This window comes from Schistocerca serialis, chromosome 2 (genome assembly GCF_023864345.2).
Source record: "Schistocerca serialis cubense isolate TAMUIC-IGC-003099 chromosome 2, iqSchSeri2.2, whole genome shotgun sequence".
NCBI classification, from domain to species: domain Eukaryota; kingdom Metazoa; phylum Arthropoda; class Insecta; order Orthoptera; family Acrididae; genus Schistocerca; species Schistocerca serialis.
Window position 1 is genome coordinate 439,563,086 of NC_064639.1, and position 16,416 is coordinate 439,579,501.

The window sequence follows — 16,416 nt, forward strand, 5'->3', positions numbered from 1 at the left end:
AGGAAGTGGCACAAGAACGACTCTCATAATTGATGGAGAATTATATGAGAAGAGTACATTCCTCCATTCATACATGGTCCATTCTCGATATTGTTGTATAGGCAATGAAATGGCCCATTTCTGCACTTCTGTGCCAGAAACTACATACCATCGGCGTTTGATATACGGACCAACAGCCTTGAACTCTGCAGAGAACCTTTTTACGTCATCTTTGTATTCGTTGCGCAGTTAAGGCCATATATTGACCTTGTGCTGCAGTTGTTCTAGGTCGCTCTTTTTACTTCTTTAAGTAAAAAGTCTTTTGGCTGATTTGATTCACTTCTCCTTCGTTTCCTGTCTTGTTCTGATTTGTTCACCCTTACGTAACTTCCACATCCAACATGTACATAACTGGTTTGTATATCCTGGTCCGTTTCTGCCCCCACTGTTTCTTCCGACAACTGTTCCTTCCAACGCCTTATTGTCTATTCCCGGATGCCGTAGCAGAAGTCCCACTATCCTTTCGGTCCTTCTAGTGAGGGTTTTCCGTAAGCGTCGTCCCTCACCTATTGCTTTTAGTAATTCTACATTTCGTACCTTATCCGTCCTGTTGATTTCTTACATTCCTCGCTAGCACCAGACATCAAATGCATCCAGTCCATTCTCCAGTTTCCCAATAGTCTGTATTTCACTTCCATTCAATGCTGTGCTCTAGACGGACATTCTCAGAAGACCCTTCTTCAAATTAATGCCTAGGCTGTTACTTGGATGCATGAGTTGATAAATGCAACAACTATGGGACAATCAGCGTATCTGCCTCTGCTGCCTCCAAAATGTGTGCATAATGATCTCCTGGAAGTCCCATGATATGCCTCCAATCTCATAAAATCAGCACATTTACTTGAGTAATTGTTTGGCTGTCGTTTCGCTCAATGAGTTTTGAATTTCCAAAGGAATATTACTTACCCTTTCTTTCCTATGTCTTATAAATCGACGCCCATTTCTAGTATCAGGTCAGCAGACACCTTCACCTCACAGTCGTTCTCAATGTACCGTGGGATTGTTGATTGAAGGGGGTGATGCTTAAAGGCAGTCTAAAAGGAACGGCGCCAGGTCCAATCCACCTACAGTTTCAGTAACTTGGCCCACTTTCCTACCACTGTAAAATGAAAAGTTCCTGTGTTTATGAACTGCTGCCAAACACATGAAATGGCACTTTCTTTGGCATTCAGTTCCGCTGAGACCTCACTGTGTGTTTCCAAAGAGCCTGAAGGCAGGGGTAAGAGGCTAGGAGTCCTATGCACTGTTTTCCGTTATCGTTGAAACTTGGTTTTTTGAAGGAGAGGGTATTCCTTTCCCAAACAGGTATCACAGTTCTAATTTTTGTGGTCATTTACAGGTTTTGCTAAACTTTATTCTCTATATTTCCCAAATATGCATAACTTCTGGACATTGCAGTACAGTACCAGTATCGATTAATAGCTTAGTTTTACATGCTATGATAAGTCTCTAGCTTTAGCATCTCACTGTTTTTATCTGCGTTTTAAGAATGGAGCCGTGACCTTGGGTGTACTGTAGATGTGTTGTTGAGCCCAGAAGTCCGAGCAGCTTACTGCGTGTACTTGGCCGACGCTCGACGCACAGCGAGGTGAAGCGTGGCGTGGTGTTGCAGCCCAGTACGAGATCGGGACGCCGATTCCCGACTCGCCGTGCAGCTTCACGGTGCACGCGTCGAGCAAGCGCCAAGGCGAGATCGTGTCGCCCACGTACCCGGGCGCCTACCCCAAGGAGCTCTACTGCAGCTACCTGTTCCTCGGGTTCTCCTCGCAGCGGGTGCGCATCGAGTTCCGCGACTTCGACCTCTTCTTCGGCGGCCCGCAGTAAGTACTCTCAAAAAGTCACATTTCTTGCCTTTCACTTCTCTCCTGTTCTTATCCAACAAATCTTCTCTAACTTAGTGCCGAGAGCCCACGAACTTCCGCCCAATACTTCATAGCCATTGCCAATAGATAAAAAACGACTTGAGTCTGAACAATCACCTTGTGGTGCTGCAGTTCTTCTTGGTATGTCTGTACTTGCTACGAAATGGGAAGAGGAATTCCTCCTTATGCCAGACACCTTTTTTTCTGTTTTGTTTCACCCAGACATGTTTCAGCATATTTTGTGCAATCTTCAGTGGCTTCTTTTTTTTTATTTTTTACCTTACGTGATATTATTGGACATTTATTTTGATAGCTATTCTGCTAAACAATCTACAACTTCTCATGGTTTTGATATTGTGGTGCTTTCTCATATGTTGTTTGGCGAAGTGAATAGGCAGATTTCGTGACCACAGTTTTAGCCACCATTACGTGTTGTTGTGTGAATGGCGGCGAAAACTCTGCCTGTGTTTTGAAAAATCGTAGAAAGTGCAGTGTCAAGCGACCATAGGTCACGAAATCTGCCTATTCAATTCGCCAACAACATCTGAGAAAGCACCACAATATCAAAACCATGAGAAGTTGAAGACTGTGTAGCAGAGTAGCTATCAAAATAAATGTTCAATAGTATCATGCAAGGTAAAAAATATAAAAAAAGAACCCACGGAAGGTAGCACATAATGTGCTGAAACATGTCTGGGTGAAACAAAACAGAAAAAAGGTATCTTGCATAAGGCGGAATTCCTCTTCCCCCGACAGGAGTTTGGTTTACAGTATCGTTCTTATAGAGTATCCCAAATCACTAGGGCCAAAATTAAACCTGCGATAAATGATCCTAAACTGAGTACTTTGAGATAAGGGACCAATGATCTGAAACAGATATTTCTGACAGTATAAGGTCTTGGATGAGCAATCCATTTTGACATTAGTAGTTCTGAATAACACAGGCACTGCAATATCATATTTGTCCGCCGACACCGGGCAAGCAACTTTCATGTAAAATGTCTCTCATTTACGGGAATATGCATAGTGCATGTACGAGTATAAGTTATAGCGCATGGTTGACAACATACACTATGTGTTCAAAAGTACCCGGACACTTGGCTGAAAATGACTTAGAAGTTCGTGGCACCCTCCATCGGTCATGCAGGAATTCAGTATGGTGTTGGCCCACCCTTAGCCTTGAAGACAGCTTCGACTCTCGCAGGCATACGTTCAGTCAGGTATTGGAAGGTTTCTTGTGGAATACCAGCACATCCTTCAAGGAGTGATGCACTGAGGAGAAGTATCGATGACAGTCGGTGAGGCCTGACACGAAGACGGAGTTCCAAAACATCCAAAACGTATTCTATAGGATTCAGGTCAGGCCTTTGCACAGGCCATTCCATTACAGGAATGTTACTGACGTGTAACCACTCCGCTGCAGGCCGTGCATTACGAACAGGTGCTCGATCGTGTTGAAAGATGGAATAGCCATTTCTGAATTGCTCTTCAACAGTAGGTAGCAAGAAGGTCCTTAAAACAACAATGTAGGCCTGTGCTGCCACGCAATACAACAAGGGGTGCAAGCGGCCTGCATGGTAAACATGACCACACCACAACAACACCGCCATCTCCAAATTTTTTTGTTGGCACTACACACGCTGGAAGATGATGTTCACGGGGCATTCACCATACCCACACCCGGCCACATCGTGTACCGTGATTAGTCACTGCATACAGCGTTTTTACACCGTTCAATCGTCCAATATTTACGCTCCTTACACCAAGCGAGGCGTTGTTTGTCATTTAACAGCATGATGTACGGCTTATGAGCAGTCGCTCGTCAGGAAATCCAAGTTTTCTCACCTTCCCCCTTACTGTCATAGAACTTGCAGTGGATCGTGATGCAGTTTGGAATTCCTGTGTGACAGGTCTGCCTATTACACATTATGACCCTCTTCAACTGTCGGCAGTCTCTGTCAGTCAAGAGATGAGGTCGGCCTGTGCGCTTTTGTGCTGTACGTGTCCCTTCACGTTTCCACTTCACTAACACATCGGAAAAAGTGGACCTAGGGAGTTTAGGAGTGTGAAAATCTCGCGAACTGACGTATGACACAAGTGACACCCAATCACCTGACCGCGTTCGAAGTCCGTGAGTACCGCAGAATGTCCCGTTCTTCTCTCTCACCAAGTATAATGTCCGTCCCCGGCAGCTGAGTGGTCAGCGCGACAGACTGTCAATCCAAAGGGCCCGGTTTCGATCCCCGGCTGGGTCGGAGATTGTCTCCGCTCAGAGACTGGGTGTTGTGTTGTCCTAATGATAATCATTTCATCCCCATCGACGCGCAAGTCGCCGAAGTGGCGTCAAATCGAAAGACTTGCACCAGGCGAACGGTCTACCCGACGGGAGGCCGTCGTCACACGACATATATATATTTACCACGTATAATGACTACTGAGGTCGCTGATATGCAGTACCTGGCAGTGGGTGGCAGCACAATGCACCTAATGTGAAAAACGTATGTTTTTGGGGGCCTTCGGATACTTTCGATCACACAGCGTACATTTGGTTCTGGCCGTGAGTCGTGTGGGGATAACTACATGGTAAAGCGACCGCTCGCGATAAGCGGGAAATTTGAGTTCGAGTCTCGCCCGGCACAAATTTTCACTGTCGTCATTCCATTCTTCAGCTGATGGTTGTCCATATTCGCAATTACGAATACATTTGATGTATCCAGTGACTGTATCAATCAATGGGAAGCTGAAAAACTGCTTGCATGAGGGCCAGAGGTGGACCAAAGCGTTATTGACTAGCTTCGTCTGTGAAGATCTTTATCTTGAATAGATCATCCAGATTTTCTGTACATGTGCATAACATCTGCCTACTTCCTCCACTTCCGGATAACTCCTTTATGGTGCGTTTATCGTTTTTTTAGTGTAATTTTAAACTGATTACAAGTTCTCTGACCGTAGGCCAGATCTGATTTCAATAAAATTATTTTGGGTGTGTGATCTGATCAGTAATGTGATAAAACTTGTTATGCTCCTCTGATATGCTTGGCGTCTAAATAAATGCGGCAGGAAGAGAACTCCGACGCTTACTGCGCATTAGTGTGATCTCCCAGCTATCAGTAACAGCTGTGAACAGCCACGCATTCTGGTCATCTTGTCTAGCAAACAGGCTCTCTAGTGAGGCCGTGAAATTGTCAGAACAATCCGGCCAATCGCTGATAAATTTATCGAATAGTGTAATGGGTGACAAAAGCACGTGGCCTACAGAGAACGTATTGTCAACTGCTACAAAACACAATATAATCTGCTTCCGACTCAGAACCTTCGTGAAAAGCCAGATGTTACTACAGAAGGAACATCAATGTTCCCTGAAGTCGAACATTTTAAATTCTTAGGACTGAAGGTAAAACGAAACTTTCTTGGACTGTTCCTGAGATTATGTGCAAAACTGCACACGGCTGTCTTCACTGCAACTATGGCTATGAGTCAGCCTGAAATCAGAACCTGATTTATTTTTTCTCACTCCCACTATATTATCTCCCATGGCAATACATTTTGAGACAACTATGTGCAATCACAATGAATTTTCTCAGCCAAGAAAAGCATCAACAAGAAGATTTGTGGAAATATATTGAAAACGTTTACTTTGCTTCTTTTTAGTTTATATTCCATGGTAAATTTCTCTTCGGTAGCACCAGTGTGCTACATTTAACTTCCTGAGTTAATCAATTATTTAACTGATTTGTTCCTTGGAGCTTTACAGAACATTATATTATGGAAAGGAAACACTATTCATGTAATTCAAAAATATTTTTGCATTCATTGGGCGGTTTTCTTTTGCTGAGGCCTTACTTCATTATAACAGAGTGTAGTAAATTTAGATAAAATAACTATGGGACAGACATTTATTAAAAGTACGACCTTTAGATTTATTGAACTTCTCGCAGTTATCCGTGACTGGCCGGATTTCTGGGACAGTTTCACAGCCTCATTCGGGACTTGTGCTTGTAAGAGGAGATGGTCAGATTGTGTAGCTGAAAGTGTCTATTGTTGGTAACCGGAGCATCGAACTAAAGCGCAATAAATATAACAATATGATTATCTTTTCTGTAAAATATTTCATGTTCTTAAACATTAGTTTGGTGGTTTATAGGCTAGCGCTGTGTATATTAAATGTAACGGCCAGTGAAGGAGATACCCATCAGCCACTTTTCGTTTGTTTATCAATAAATGTTTCGAGATGCTAAGGTTCATCTTCAGGTTATATAAACGATTCACGTGCAGTAAATCTTGTTCCACCCACGTCAACACTGGCATCTGTTGTATGTCTCTGAAACACTACCAGGATAAAGATAAATGATACACATATTTTATTTGAAAATGAGCCACAGAACTCGAAACATCGAATCATAAATGAAATAATGAGGAAGAAAGGGAAGGTGACAGTTTAATGACCAGACGACGTCGTTACAGGTGGAGCATAGATGGACTAAAATACGGGAGAACATCTTGCTTGATCTTCTGAGAGAAACCATCTTGGTGTCCGTTCATGTTTGTCATGTTAAGCAGGGAAGTAGCAAATACACTTCATAAAAACAAAATTTACTACAGACGATATTCTCGTAAATATTAGTGCTGCTATACCAGTTTGACAGAGTAATCATTTCCAGTAACCTATAATATGACTTGGCATAACGCTGCACATAATGTATCAAAACTTATACGTATTATGGCTCCGACGTGAAATGACACCACTGCTCATCACATAGACTGTTAAAAATGACTCTGCAGTCGTAATCGGTACAGCTGCATAAATGCGGAGGCAACTCAGTAAGTAAGGGCGATTTCTTTTTTCAATTCTATTGCGTTGACCTCACTGACTCAACACTGGCATGCGTCACTGTTATTGTTCAGTGATTTCTATGCCATTTCAGCGGAAGTCTGTAGTAGCCTCGTTGCCCGTAAGGACTAAAGAAGAAATGAAGGGAGTGACACTTTTTTTTCTCTTTGAAGGACTGAAATCTTCGACTTCTATGCAGTGGTAGTACTATGACGCCCGCCTTAGCGGGGAAAAATTCCGAGTGGGTAAATCAGTTTAACAGTGGTTGCGTATCTGCGAAGAAAAGAGTTCAGTTAGGCCATCCACTTTGCAAACGGATGGTAACATAAAGACAACTGATAGAATGATTTGTGATGATCGTCATACCAGAAATAATGAGAATGCGCTTGAGTTAACCATCACCCAGAGTTCAGCCTTCGATATCGTCCATGAATACCTTAAAATTCGCGAAGTTTGTGCTCGTTGTTAACTGATAGACAAATAAAAACATGAACGATTGGAAATCTCTAATTCACATTTAAGGCATTCTGAAGAGCAACGTGAAGACTGAGTCCCACAGTAACCGCTGATGAGGCGTGCATCCAGTTTTACGAGCCACAGGGCAACCATCTTCGACTGCAACAAAAATTTCAGATGTCCTGTTTCTGAAAGAAAGCTGATGATGAGAGTACTTTGGAATACGAAAGGTTCAAATTCCTATAGGTCGAGCAGTAAATAGTGATACTTACTATGAGATCTGAAAGCCCATTGAAAAGTAAAATGCGAGGAAAGCTTTCATAAGGTGTCCGCCCCCATACCTGAGTGCTGGCGCTCTATTGCCATGCAGCTGGCCCGGGTTCGATTTGCGGCCGGGTCGGAGATTTTCTTGGTCGGAGACTGAGTGTTGTGTTGTCCTCGTCATCATTTCATCAGCGTCGACACACATATTGCCCAATATGTGTCAACTGAAACAACTTGCAACTCAGCGGCCGAACTTCCCCCAGGTGGGGAATTCCGGGTATCAGTTCCATACGATCAGTTCGTTTCAATCAACTTCACAAGGTGTGATTTAGCTTCAGGATACTACTCACCAACGTACAGTAGGGAAAGCAGTATAGTGTATAGAAAATGTTGGTTTTCAAATGCCGTACAGTCCTGATCAAGATCAAAGGGCTATTTTCTTTCTCGTCCGATGAGGAAACACCTGCGCAAATCTACGTTTCTATCGTACGACAGAGTTGTAGAGCCGGTGCAAGAGTGGATGTGCGCGATTGCATATAACTTATGCCATGACAGAAATAGGATGCGTGTTAAGAAAAGAAACAAGTGCATAGAAGTTGAATGAGGTTAGGTAGAGAAAAACACTACTTGTAATTTTTCCTAATGAGAGATTTCCTTTCTACGTCACATTGCAACAGAAGCTATCATACGTAATTTTCAGTACCTTACAAGGGAACCTCCCCATCGCACCCCCCCTCAGATTTAGTGTTAAGTTGGCACAGTGGATAGGCCTAGAAAAACTGAACACAGATCAATCGAGAAAACAGGAAGAAGTTGTGTGGAACTATGAAAAAAATAAGCAAAATCAAACTGAGTAGTCCATGCGCAACGTAGGCAACATCAAGGGTAAGGTGAGCTCAGGAGCGCCGTAGTTCCGTGGTTAGTGTGAGCAGCTGCGGAACGGGAGGTCCTTCGTTCAGGTCTTCCCTCGAGTGAAAAGTTTACTTTTTTATTTTCGCAAAGTTGTGATCTGACCGTTCGTTCATTGACGTCTCTGTTCACTGTAATAAGTTTAGTGTCTGTGTTTTGCGATCACACCGCAAAACCGTGCGATTAGTAGACGAAAGGACGTGCCTCTCCAATGGGAACCGAAAACATTTAATCGTAAGGTCATAGGTCAACCGATTCCTCCACAGGAAAACACGTCTGATATATTCTATACGACACTGGTGACGGCATGTGCGTCACATGACAGGAATATGTTGTCGACCCACCTAACTTGTACACTTGGCGAATGGGTAAAAAGATTCTTCAACTTTGCCCGATTTAGGTTTTCTTGTGGATGTGATAATCACTGCCAGAAAAGTGATGAAAACATAAGAGTTTGTCACATAAACTGCAACAAATGAATGCAACAGTTTCACAGTCGCACAGTTTTCTCTGTGCTCTGTCAAAACATATGTTTTTAACGTTTTCAAATTTTTCCGTTTAGGTTTAGCGTCCCCATACTACGGCGCAGTTACCTCGCATCGGACGAACGGACGGACAAATAATAATTGTCTGAAAATAAAAAATTAAACTTCTTACTCGAGAGAAGACTTGAACCAATGACCTGTCGCTCCGCAGCTGCTCACGCTAACCACGGAACCACGGCGCTCCTGAGCTCGTATTACCCTTGATGGTGCCTATCTTGCGCATGGACTACTCAGTTTGTATATCTTGCTTATTTTTTTCATAGTTCCACACAACTTCTTCCTGTTTTCTCGATTGATCTGTGTTCAGTTTTTCAAGGCCTGTCCACTGTGCCAACTTATAACTAAATCTGAGGGGGGGTGCCATGGGGAGGTTCCCTTGCTAGTTTCAATTATAAAATCTGTTAAATGAAATAATCTTCTGTTATGTGTACGTAGTAAAAGAATTAACTTGCAAGTTGTAACCACTTCTGTTTGAGAAACTGCTTGCTCTCGCGTGCCATTGGCTGTGACGTATCGCTATAAAGTTGGTAAGAACAGCAGATGTGTTTCGGAGTGAGTGTCTCAAACACTAAAGCGACGGCAGCAGGGGTGGCCAACGTTTTGTTCAGCAGCCGGCGGTCGGACGAGGCCTTCCTTTCTCGTCAGCGGCCACACAGCCAGCGCCAGAGACAAAACTTGCTGTTCCTCCTGCTGGCGGGGCGCCTCAAAGAAACTCTGTTTATGGAGACTAAAGGCCTGCGCCGTCGCTTCTTTATCTCCTTCTCTCAACTGCGCTTTTCAGTAGCGGCCCTCGCAGCCGCCTCAATAGTTCTTACACCGCGGCGGCGGCGGCGCCTGCGCCAGCCCACTCGCCACGACTCCCCAAGTCGGCTCGGCGCTCCGGCGCTGAGCTCTCTCCAGCCGCGACTCACTTCTTCCTCGCCGCGCTATAAAAGCTGTACACCCGAGCTGGATCACAAGGCGGTTTTGTAGCTTACAATTCTCGACGTGGCGTACTTTCTGTGGGTCTGACTCTAATACACCTATAGCTGTTTAAATATTACGATGGAGAATAAGTTCGTAACGTTTTTGTTTTGCATGATGCTGTTTTGTAGTTCACTGTCGCTACCTGGGTTTACATACTCTCATTTTGTCATTTGTGAGCGGAGCTGTGGACGCTAGAAAATGGAGTGCCAGATGGACAAATCGGAACATTTCCAACACATTTTTCTGTCTGAGTTTAGTACAGGGGTGACAGCAACGAAGGCAGCCACAAACATTTGCGCCGTCTATGTGGAAACAGAAACCAGATGGCAGTTACAAGAGTCGAGGGGTATGAAAGGGAAGCAGTGGTGGGGAAGGGAGTGAGACAGGGTTGCAGCCTCTCCCCGATGTTATTCAATCTGTATATTGAGCAAGCAGTGAAGGAAACAAAAGAAAAATTCGGAGTAGGTATTAAAATCCATGGAGAAGAAATAAAAACTTTGAGGTTCGCCGATGAGACTGTAATTCTGTCAGTGACAGCAAACGACTTGGAAGAGCAGTTGAATGGAATGGACAGTGTCTTGAAAGGAGGATATAAGATGAACATCAACAAAAGCAAAATGAGGATAATGGAATGTAGTCGAATTAAGTCGGGTGATGCTGAGGGAATTATATTAGGAAATGAGACACTTAAAGTAGTAAAGGAGTTTTGCTATTTGGGGAGCAAAATAACTGATGATGGTCGAAGTAGAGAGGATATAAAATGTAGACTGGCAATGGCAATGAATGTGTTTCTGAAGAAGAGGAATTTGTTAACATCGAGTATAGATTTAAATCTCAGGAAGTCGTTTCTGAAAGTATTTGTGTGGATTGTAGCCATGTATGGAAGGGAAGCATGGACGATAAATAGTTTGGACAAGAAGAGAATAGAAGCTTTCGAAATGTGGTGCTACAGAGGAATGCTGAAGATTAGATCGATAGATCACATAACTGATGAGGAGGTGTTGAATAGAATAGAGGAGAAGAGGAGTTTGTGGCACAACTTGACAAGAAGAAGGGACCGGTTCGTAGGGCATGTTCTGAGGCATCAGGGGATCACAAATTTAGCATTGTAGGGCAGCGTGGAGGGCAAAAATCGTAGAGGGAGACCAAGAGATGAATACACTAAGCAGATTCAGAAGGATGTAGGTTGCAGTGAGTGCTGGGAGATGAAGAAGCTTGCACAGGACAGAGTAGCATGGAGAGCTGCATCAAACCAGTCTCAGAACTGAAGACCACAACAACAACATGTGGAAAAATGCTACTGGACAAATCACGGCAAGAACATGGTTTTTCGTTTTAAGGAGGATCGTTTTGACATTAGTGACTCTCCAGTTCAGGAAGACCTTCGAGGTTTGATGAACGTCGTTTAAACGCATTAATCCATAATGATCCATATCAATGTTCTCGAGAATTGGCATACGCGATGAACTGTCGCCATTCCACCATTGCGCGACAGTTGCATGCGAGGGGGAGGTTCACAAATTGGGTGTATGGGTACTGCATATCTTTAGCCAAAATCACAAAAATCAACTGGTGGCCGTATGTTCATCCCTGCTTGCTCGTCATCAATTGGCTCGTGAACAACACCGACGATTCCCTTATCCTGTATCATTACTAGTGACGGGGAATGGTGTATTTATGATTACGTAAGGAAAACAAAGGAAGGTTGAGCCCAAACAGAGCAGCAACTCCCCGTTCAAAGACTGTAAAACTTTGACGTCTTGCAGACGCAGTCGAAGAACAGCGACCAGGAAGAATGCATGAACTGATGCTACTGAATGCCCGTCCACATTCTGATAGGAATTGGGTTGGAAAGTCATTCCACACACAATTTATTCATCTGATCTTGTGCAGTCAGATTTTCACCTTTTCCAGTCTCTATCGAACAGCCCTCAAGTAAATTGCCATCCGGATCAAAATGTACCCGAACAAGGCTCACGCGCTCTTCACCTCAAAACCAAATGGTTTCTACAGTTGTGGAATCGAAAAGTTTCCCCAGCATTGGCAGACTATTGTACATAGTGAAGGAGAGTATATTATTGATGACTAAAAACTCTATTATGTGTATTTGTCGTGTTTATTAAACTTACGGAAACATGCTACGAACTTTTGCACCAACCCAATACATTTTAACCAGAATGAAAAATGCTCGTATCATAGCCTAAAAATAGCGAGTAAGCCCTCGGTAGAGACAGGAACGCAAATGAAGGAATCTAGCTTTTCGACTTATCCGCCAGTTTTAAGAAATTTGAATCGAAACACCTTGATATATTCGTGCTTTATTACTTGTTAGTATTAGTAGCCATGTCTTATTATGTAATGCATCATGTCAAGTAAAGTAACATGATACCTGACGTCATGTCGTACAGCATGACACTTGCCATCATTTCATACCACATGGCATTTGTCATGAAGTGCAATATGACAGGACGTGACATTAAAGTTCCGTATGATATTATGTATTGATTACTATGGCCAGCGAATTTAATTTATTGCGGGCATAGGATCCGGGACTATAGTCTATAAATTTTAAGATGAAGCTGTCCCAGCACCTTGCTGTTAAGAGAGTTAACTGCGCTGGGGAAGTAGGGTTAACACGAAAAAAGGCGCGAATATTCTACATATTTTGATTAAATGTCTCTGAAGCTGCCAGATAAATCGAAAAGATAGTTCCCTTCTTTTAAATTCTTAACTCTGCCTAGAAATTCGCCTTCTTCTGTGCTATGATAGCAGCATTTTTAATTCTGGTTCCTAACGTTTACTCTGCCGTAATTTTAACATTAGATCACCATAGCTTGGCAATCGATGTAGTTTTTTGTTGACTAGGGCGACGACCGATTTGGAATAGGTTTTTTATTGTCTTTCGGACCATGTTGATTACATTTTGACAACGCATCAAGCTTTCACGACCATTAATTAAATCTACTTTTCTACCTTCTAACAAAATTGGAAAAGAGTTCGCACAAGTTTGAAACATAGAAATGACACTTAAAAAAAAAAGCAAGTTATCAGTTTTATTGTAAGAATACATTTTTTTGTTTGATTCATTCTAAACAGTATCCACGCATTCAGTTCACATAAAAACGAATATTACGTGCTACATTTTGCTCGATTTTAAGAAGATTACTGGATAAGAAAAAATTGCTCTTACTTTATCCATTTATCTATCTTCGTGTAAAAGTCGAACCGATTCGTACAAATTTAAAGCGCTGAAGTGTCGCGCTTCAGAAACCTTCCAGAAAAACGTGATTTGCACGTAAAACCCAAACGGAGCAAGATTTTTTCAAACTGTTAAAACTTATCTTAGACCAATGACCGACACAGCGATGAATCATCAGTCTCGCTCCAATCCGGAGTTAAGGCTGACTGTTTGTGCACATACAAATGGCGCCACTAGCTGAGCATTAATTTCAGCCCACTTAAAATCTCTTGCAAAAGGAATTAATCGAGCCGCACAATTTGCCTGGGCACCAGCTCCGTATCGTCGTTTAAACCTTCCTTAAGATACTGTACATAGCTACATTGAGACAGGTGTTCAAATGCCTGTACAAAAACCCACTGGTTCGGGCTAAACCAAAAACATTTTACCCCATGCTCCTAGCTCAGATAGGAACCGAGCACTAAGACTACCCAAACCGCGATTTTGCGCGCAGCCTTTTCACACATATTAGTTACAGCACTTCCGTGCTGTAACAATTCCGTATCTACATCTACATCTACATCTACATTTATACTCCGCAAGCCACCCAACGGTGTGTGGCGGAGGGCACTTTACGTGCCACTGTCATTACCTCCCTTTCCTGTTCCAGTCGCGTATGGTTCGCGGGAAGAACGACTGTCTGAAAGCCTCCGTGCGCGCTCGAATCTCTCTAATTTTACATTCGTGATCTCCTCGGGAGGTATAAGTAGGGGGAAGCAATATATTCGATACCTCATCCAGAAACGCACCCTCTCGAAACCTGGCGAGCAAGCTACACCGCGATGCACAGCGCCTCTCTTGCAGAGTCTGCCACTTGAGTTTTGTTAAACATCTCCGTAACTCTATCACGGTTACCAAATAACCCTGTGACGAAACGCGCCGCTCTTCTTTGGATCTTCTCTATCTCCTCCGTCAACCCGATCTGGTACGGATCCCACACTGATGAGCAATACCCAAGTATAGGTCGAACGAGTGTTTTGTAAGCCACCTCCTTTGTTGATGGACTACACTTTCTAAGGACTCTCCCAATGAATCTCAACCTGGTACCCGCCTTACCAACAATTAATTTTATGTTATCATTCCACTTCAAATCGTTCCGCACGCATACTCGAGATATTTTACAGAAGTAACTGCTACCAGTGTTTGTTCCGCTATCATATAATCATACAATAAAGGATCCTTCTTTCCATTTATTCGCAATACATTACATTTGTCTATGTTAAGGGTCAGTTGCCACTCCCTGCACCAAGTGCCTATCCGCTGCAGATCTTCCTGCATTTCGCTACAATTTTCTAATGCTGCAACTTCTCTGTATACTACAGCATCATCCGCGAAAAGCCGCATGGAACTTCCGACACTATCTACTAGGTCATTTATATATATTTTGAAAAGCAATGGTCCCATAACACTCCCCTGTGGCACGCCAGAGGTTACTTTAACGTCTGTAGACGTCTCTCAATTGATAACAACATGCTGTGTTCTGTTTGCTAAAAACTCTTCAATCCAGCCACACAGCTGGTCTGATATTCCGTAGGCTCTTACTTTGTTTATCAGGCGACAGTACGGAACTGTATCGAACGCCTTCCGGAAGTCAAGAAAAATAGCATCTATCTGGGAGCCTGTATCTAATATTTTCTGGGTCTCATGAACAAATAAAGCGAGTTGGGTCTCACACGATCGCTGATTCCGGAATCCATATTGATTCCTACATAATAGACTCTGGGTTTCCAAAAACGACATGATACTCGAGCAAAAAACATGTTCTAAAATTCTACAACAGATCGACGTGAGAGATATAGGTCTATAGTTTTGCGCATCTGCTCGACGACCCTACTTGAAGACTGGGACTACCTGCGCTCTTTTCCAATCATTTGGAACCTTCCGTTTCTTTAGAGACTTGCGGTACACGGCTGTTAGAAGGGGGGCAAGTTCTTTCGCGTACTCTGTGTAGAATCCAATTGGTATCCCGTCAGGTCCAGTGGACTTTCCTCTGTTGAGTGATTCCAGTTGCTTTTCTATTCCTTGGACAGTTATTTCGATGTCAGCCATTTTTTCGTTTGTGCGAGGATTTAGAGAAGGAACTGCAGTGCGGTCTTCCTCTGTGAAACAGCTTTGGAAAAAGGTGTTTAGTATTTCAGCTTTACGCGTGTCATCCTCTGTTTCAATGCCATCAGCATCCCGGAGTGTCTGGATATGCTGTTTCGAGCCACTTACTGATTTATCGTAAGACCATAACTTCCTAGGATTTTCTGTCAAGTCGGTACATAGAATTTTACTTTCGAATTAACTGAACGCTTCACGCATAGCCCTCCTTACACTAACTTTGACATCGTTTAGCTTCTGTTTGTCTGAGAGGTTTTGGCTGCGTTTAAACTTGGAGTGAAGCTCTCTTTGCTTTCGCAGTAGTTTCCTAACTTTGTTGTTGTACCACGGTGGGTTTTTCCCGTCCCTCACAGTTTTACTCGGCACGTACCTGTCTAAAACGCATTTCACGTTTGCCTTGAACTTTTTCCATAAACACTCAACATTGTCAGTGTCGGGACAGAAATTTTCGTTTTGATCTGTTAGGTAGTCTGAAATTTGTCTTTTATTACTCTTGCTAAACAGATAAACCTTCCTCCCTTTTTTCATATTCCTATTAACTTCCATATTCAGGGATGCTGCAACGGCCTTATGATCACTGATTCCCTGTTCTGCACTTACAGAGTCGAAAAGTTCAGGCCTTTTTGTTATCAGTAGGTCCAAGATGTTATCTCCACGAGTCGGTTCTCTGTTTAATTGCTCGAGGTAATTTTCGGATAGTGCACTCAGTATAATGTCACTCGATGCTCTGTCCCTAACACCCGTCCTAAACATCTGAGTGTCCCAGTCTATATCTGGTAAATTGAAATCTCCACCTAAGACTATAACATGCTGAGAAAATTATGTGAAATGTATTCCAAATTTTCTTTCAGTTGTTCTGCCACTAATGCTGCTGAGTCGGGATGTCGGTAAAAGGAGCCAATTATTAACCTAGCTCGGTTGTTGAGTGTAACCTCCAGCATAATAATTTACAGGAACTATCCACTTCTACTTCACTACAGGATAAACTACTACTAACAGCGACGAACACGCCACCACCGGTTGCATGCAATCTATCCTTTCTAAACACCGTCTGTACCTTTGTAAAAATTTCGGCAGAATTTATCTCTGGCTTCAGCCAGCTTTCTGTACCTATAACGATTTCAGCTTCGGTGCTTTCTATCAGCGCTTGAAGTTCCGGTACTTTATCAACGCAGCTTCGACAGTTTACAATTACAATACCGA

At 43.0% G+C, this 16,416-nt stretch overlaps 1 protein-coding gene across 1 annotated transcript in view; it reads left to right on the forward strand.

The window, feature by feature from the left end:
* LOC126456044 (tolloid-like protein 1) overlaps nucleotides 1-16,416 on the forward strand; it is a 1,300,043-nt gene that overhangs the window by 1,121,434 nt on the left and 162,193 nt on the right. Inside the window, exon 7 of the mRNA XM_050091798.1 lies at nucleotides 1,652-1,859. Coding sequence (XP_049947755.1) covers nucleotides 1,652-1,859 — 208 coding nt within the window. The remainder of the gene's footprint in view (nucleotides 1-1,651; nucleotides 1,860-16,416) is intronic.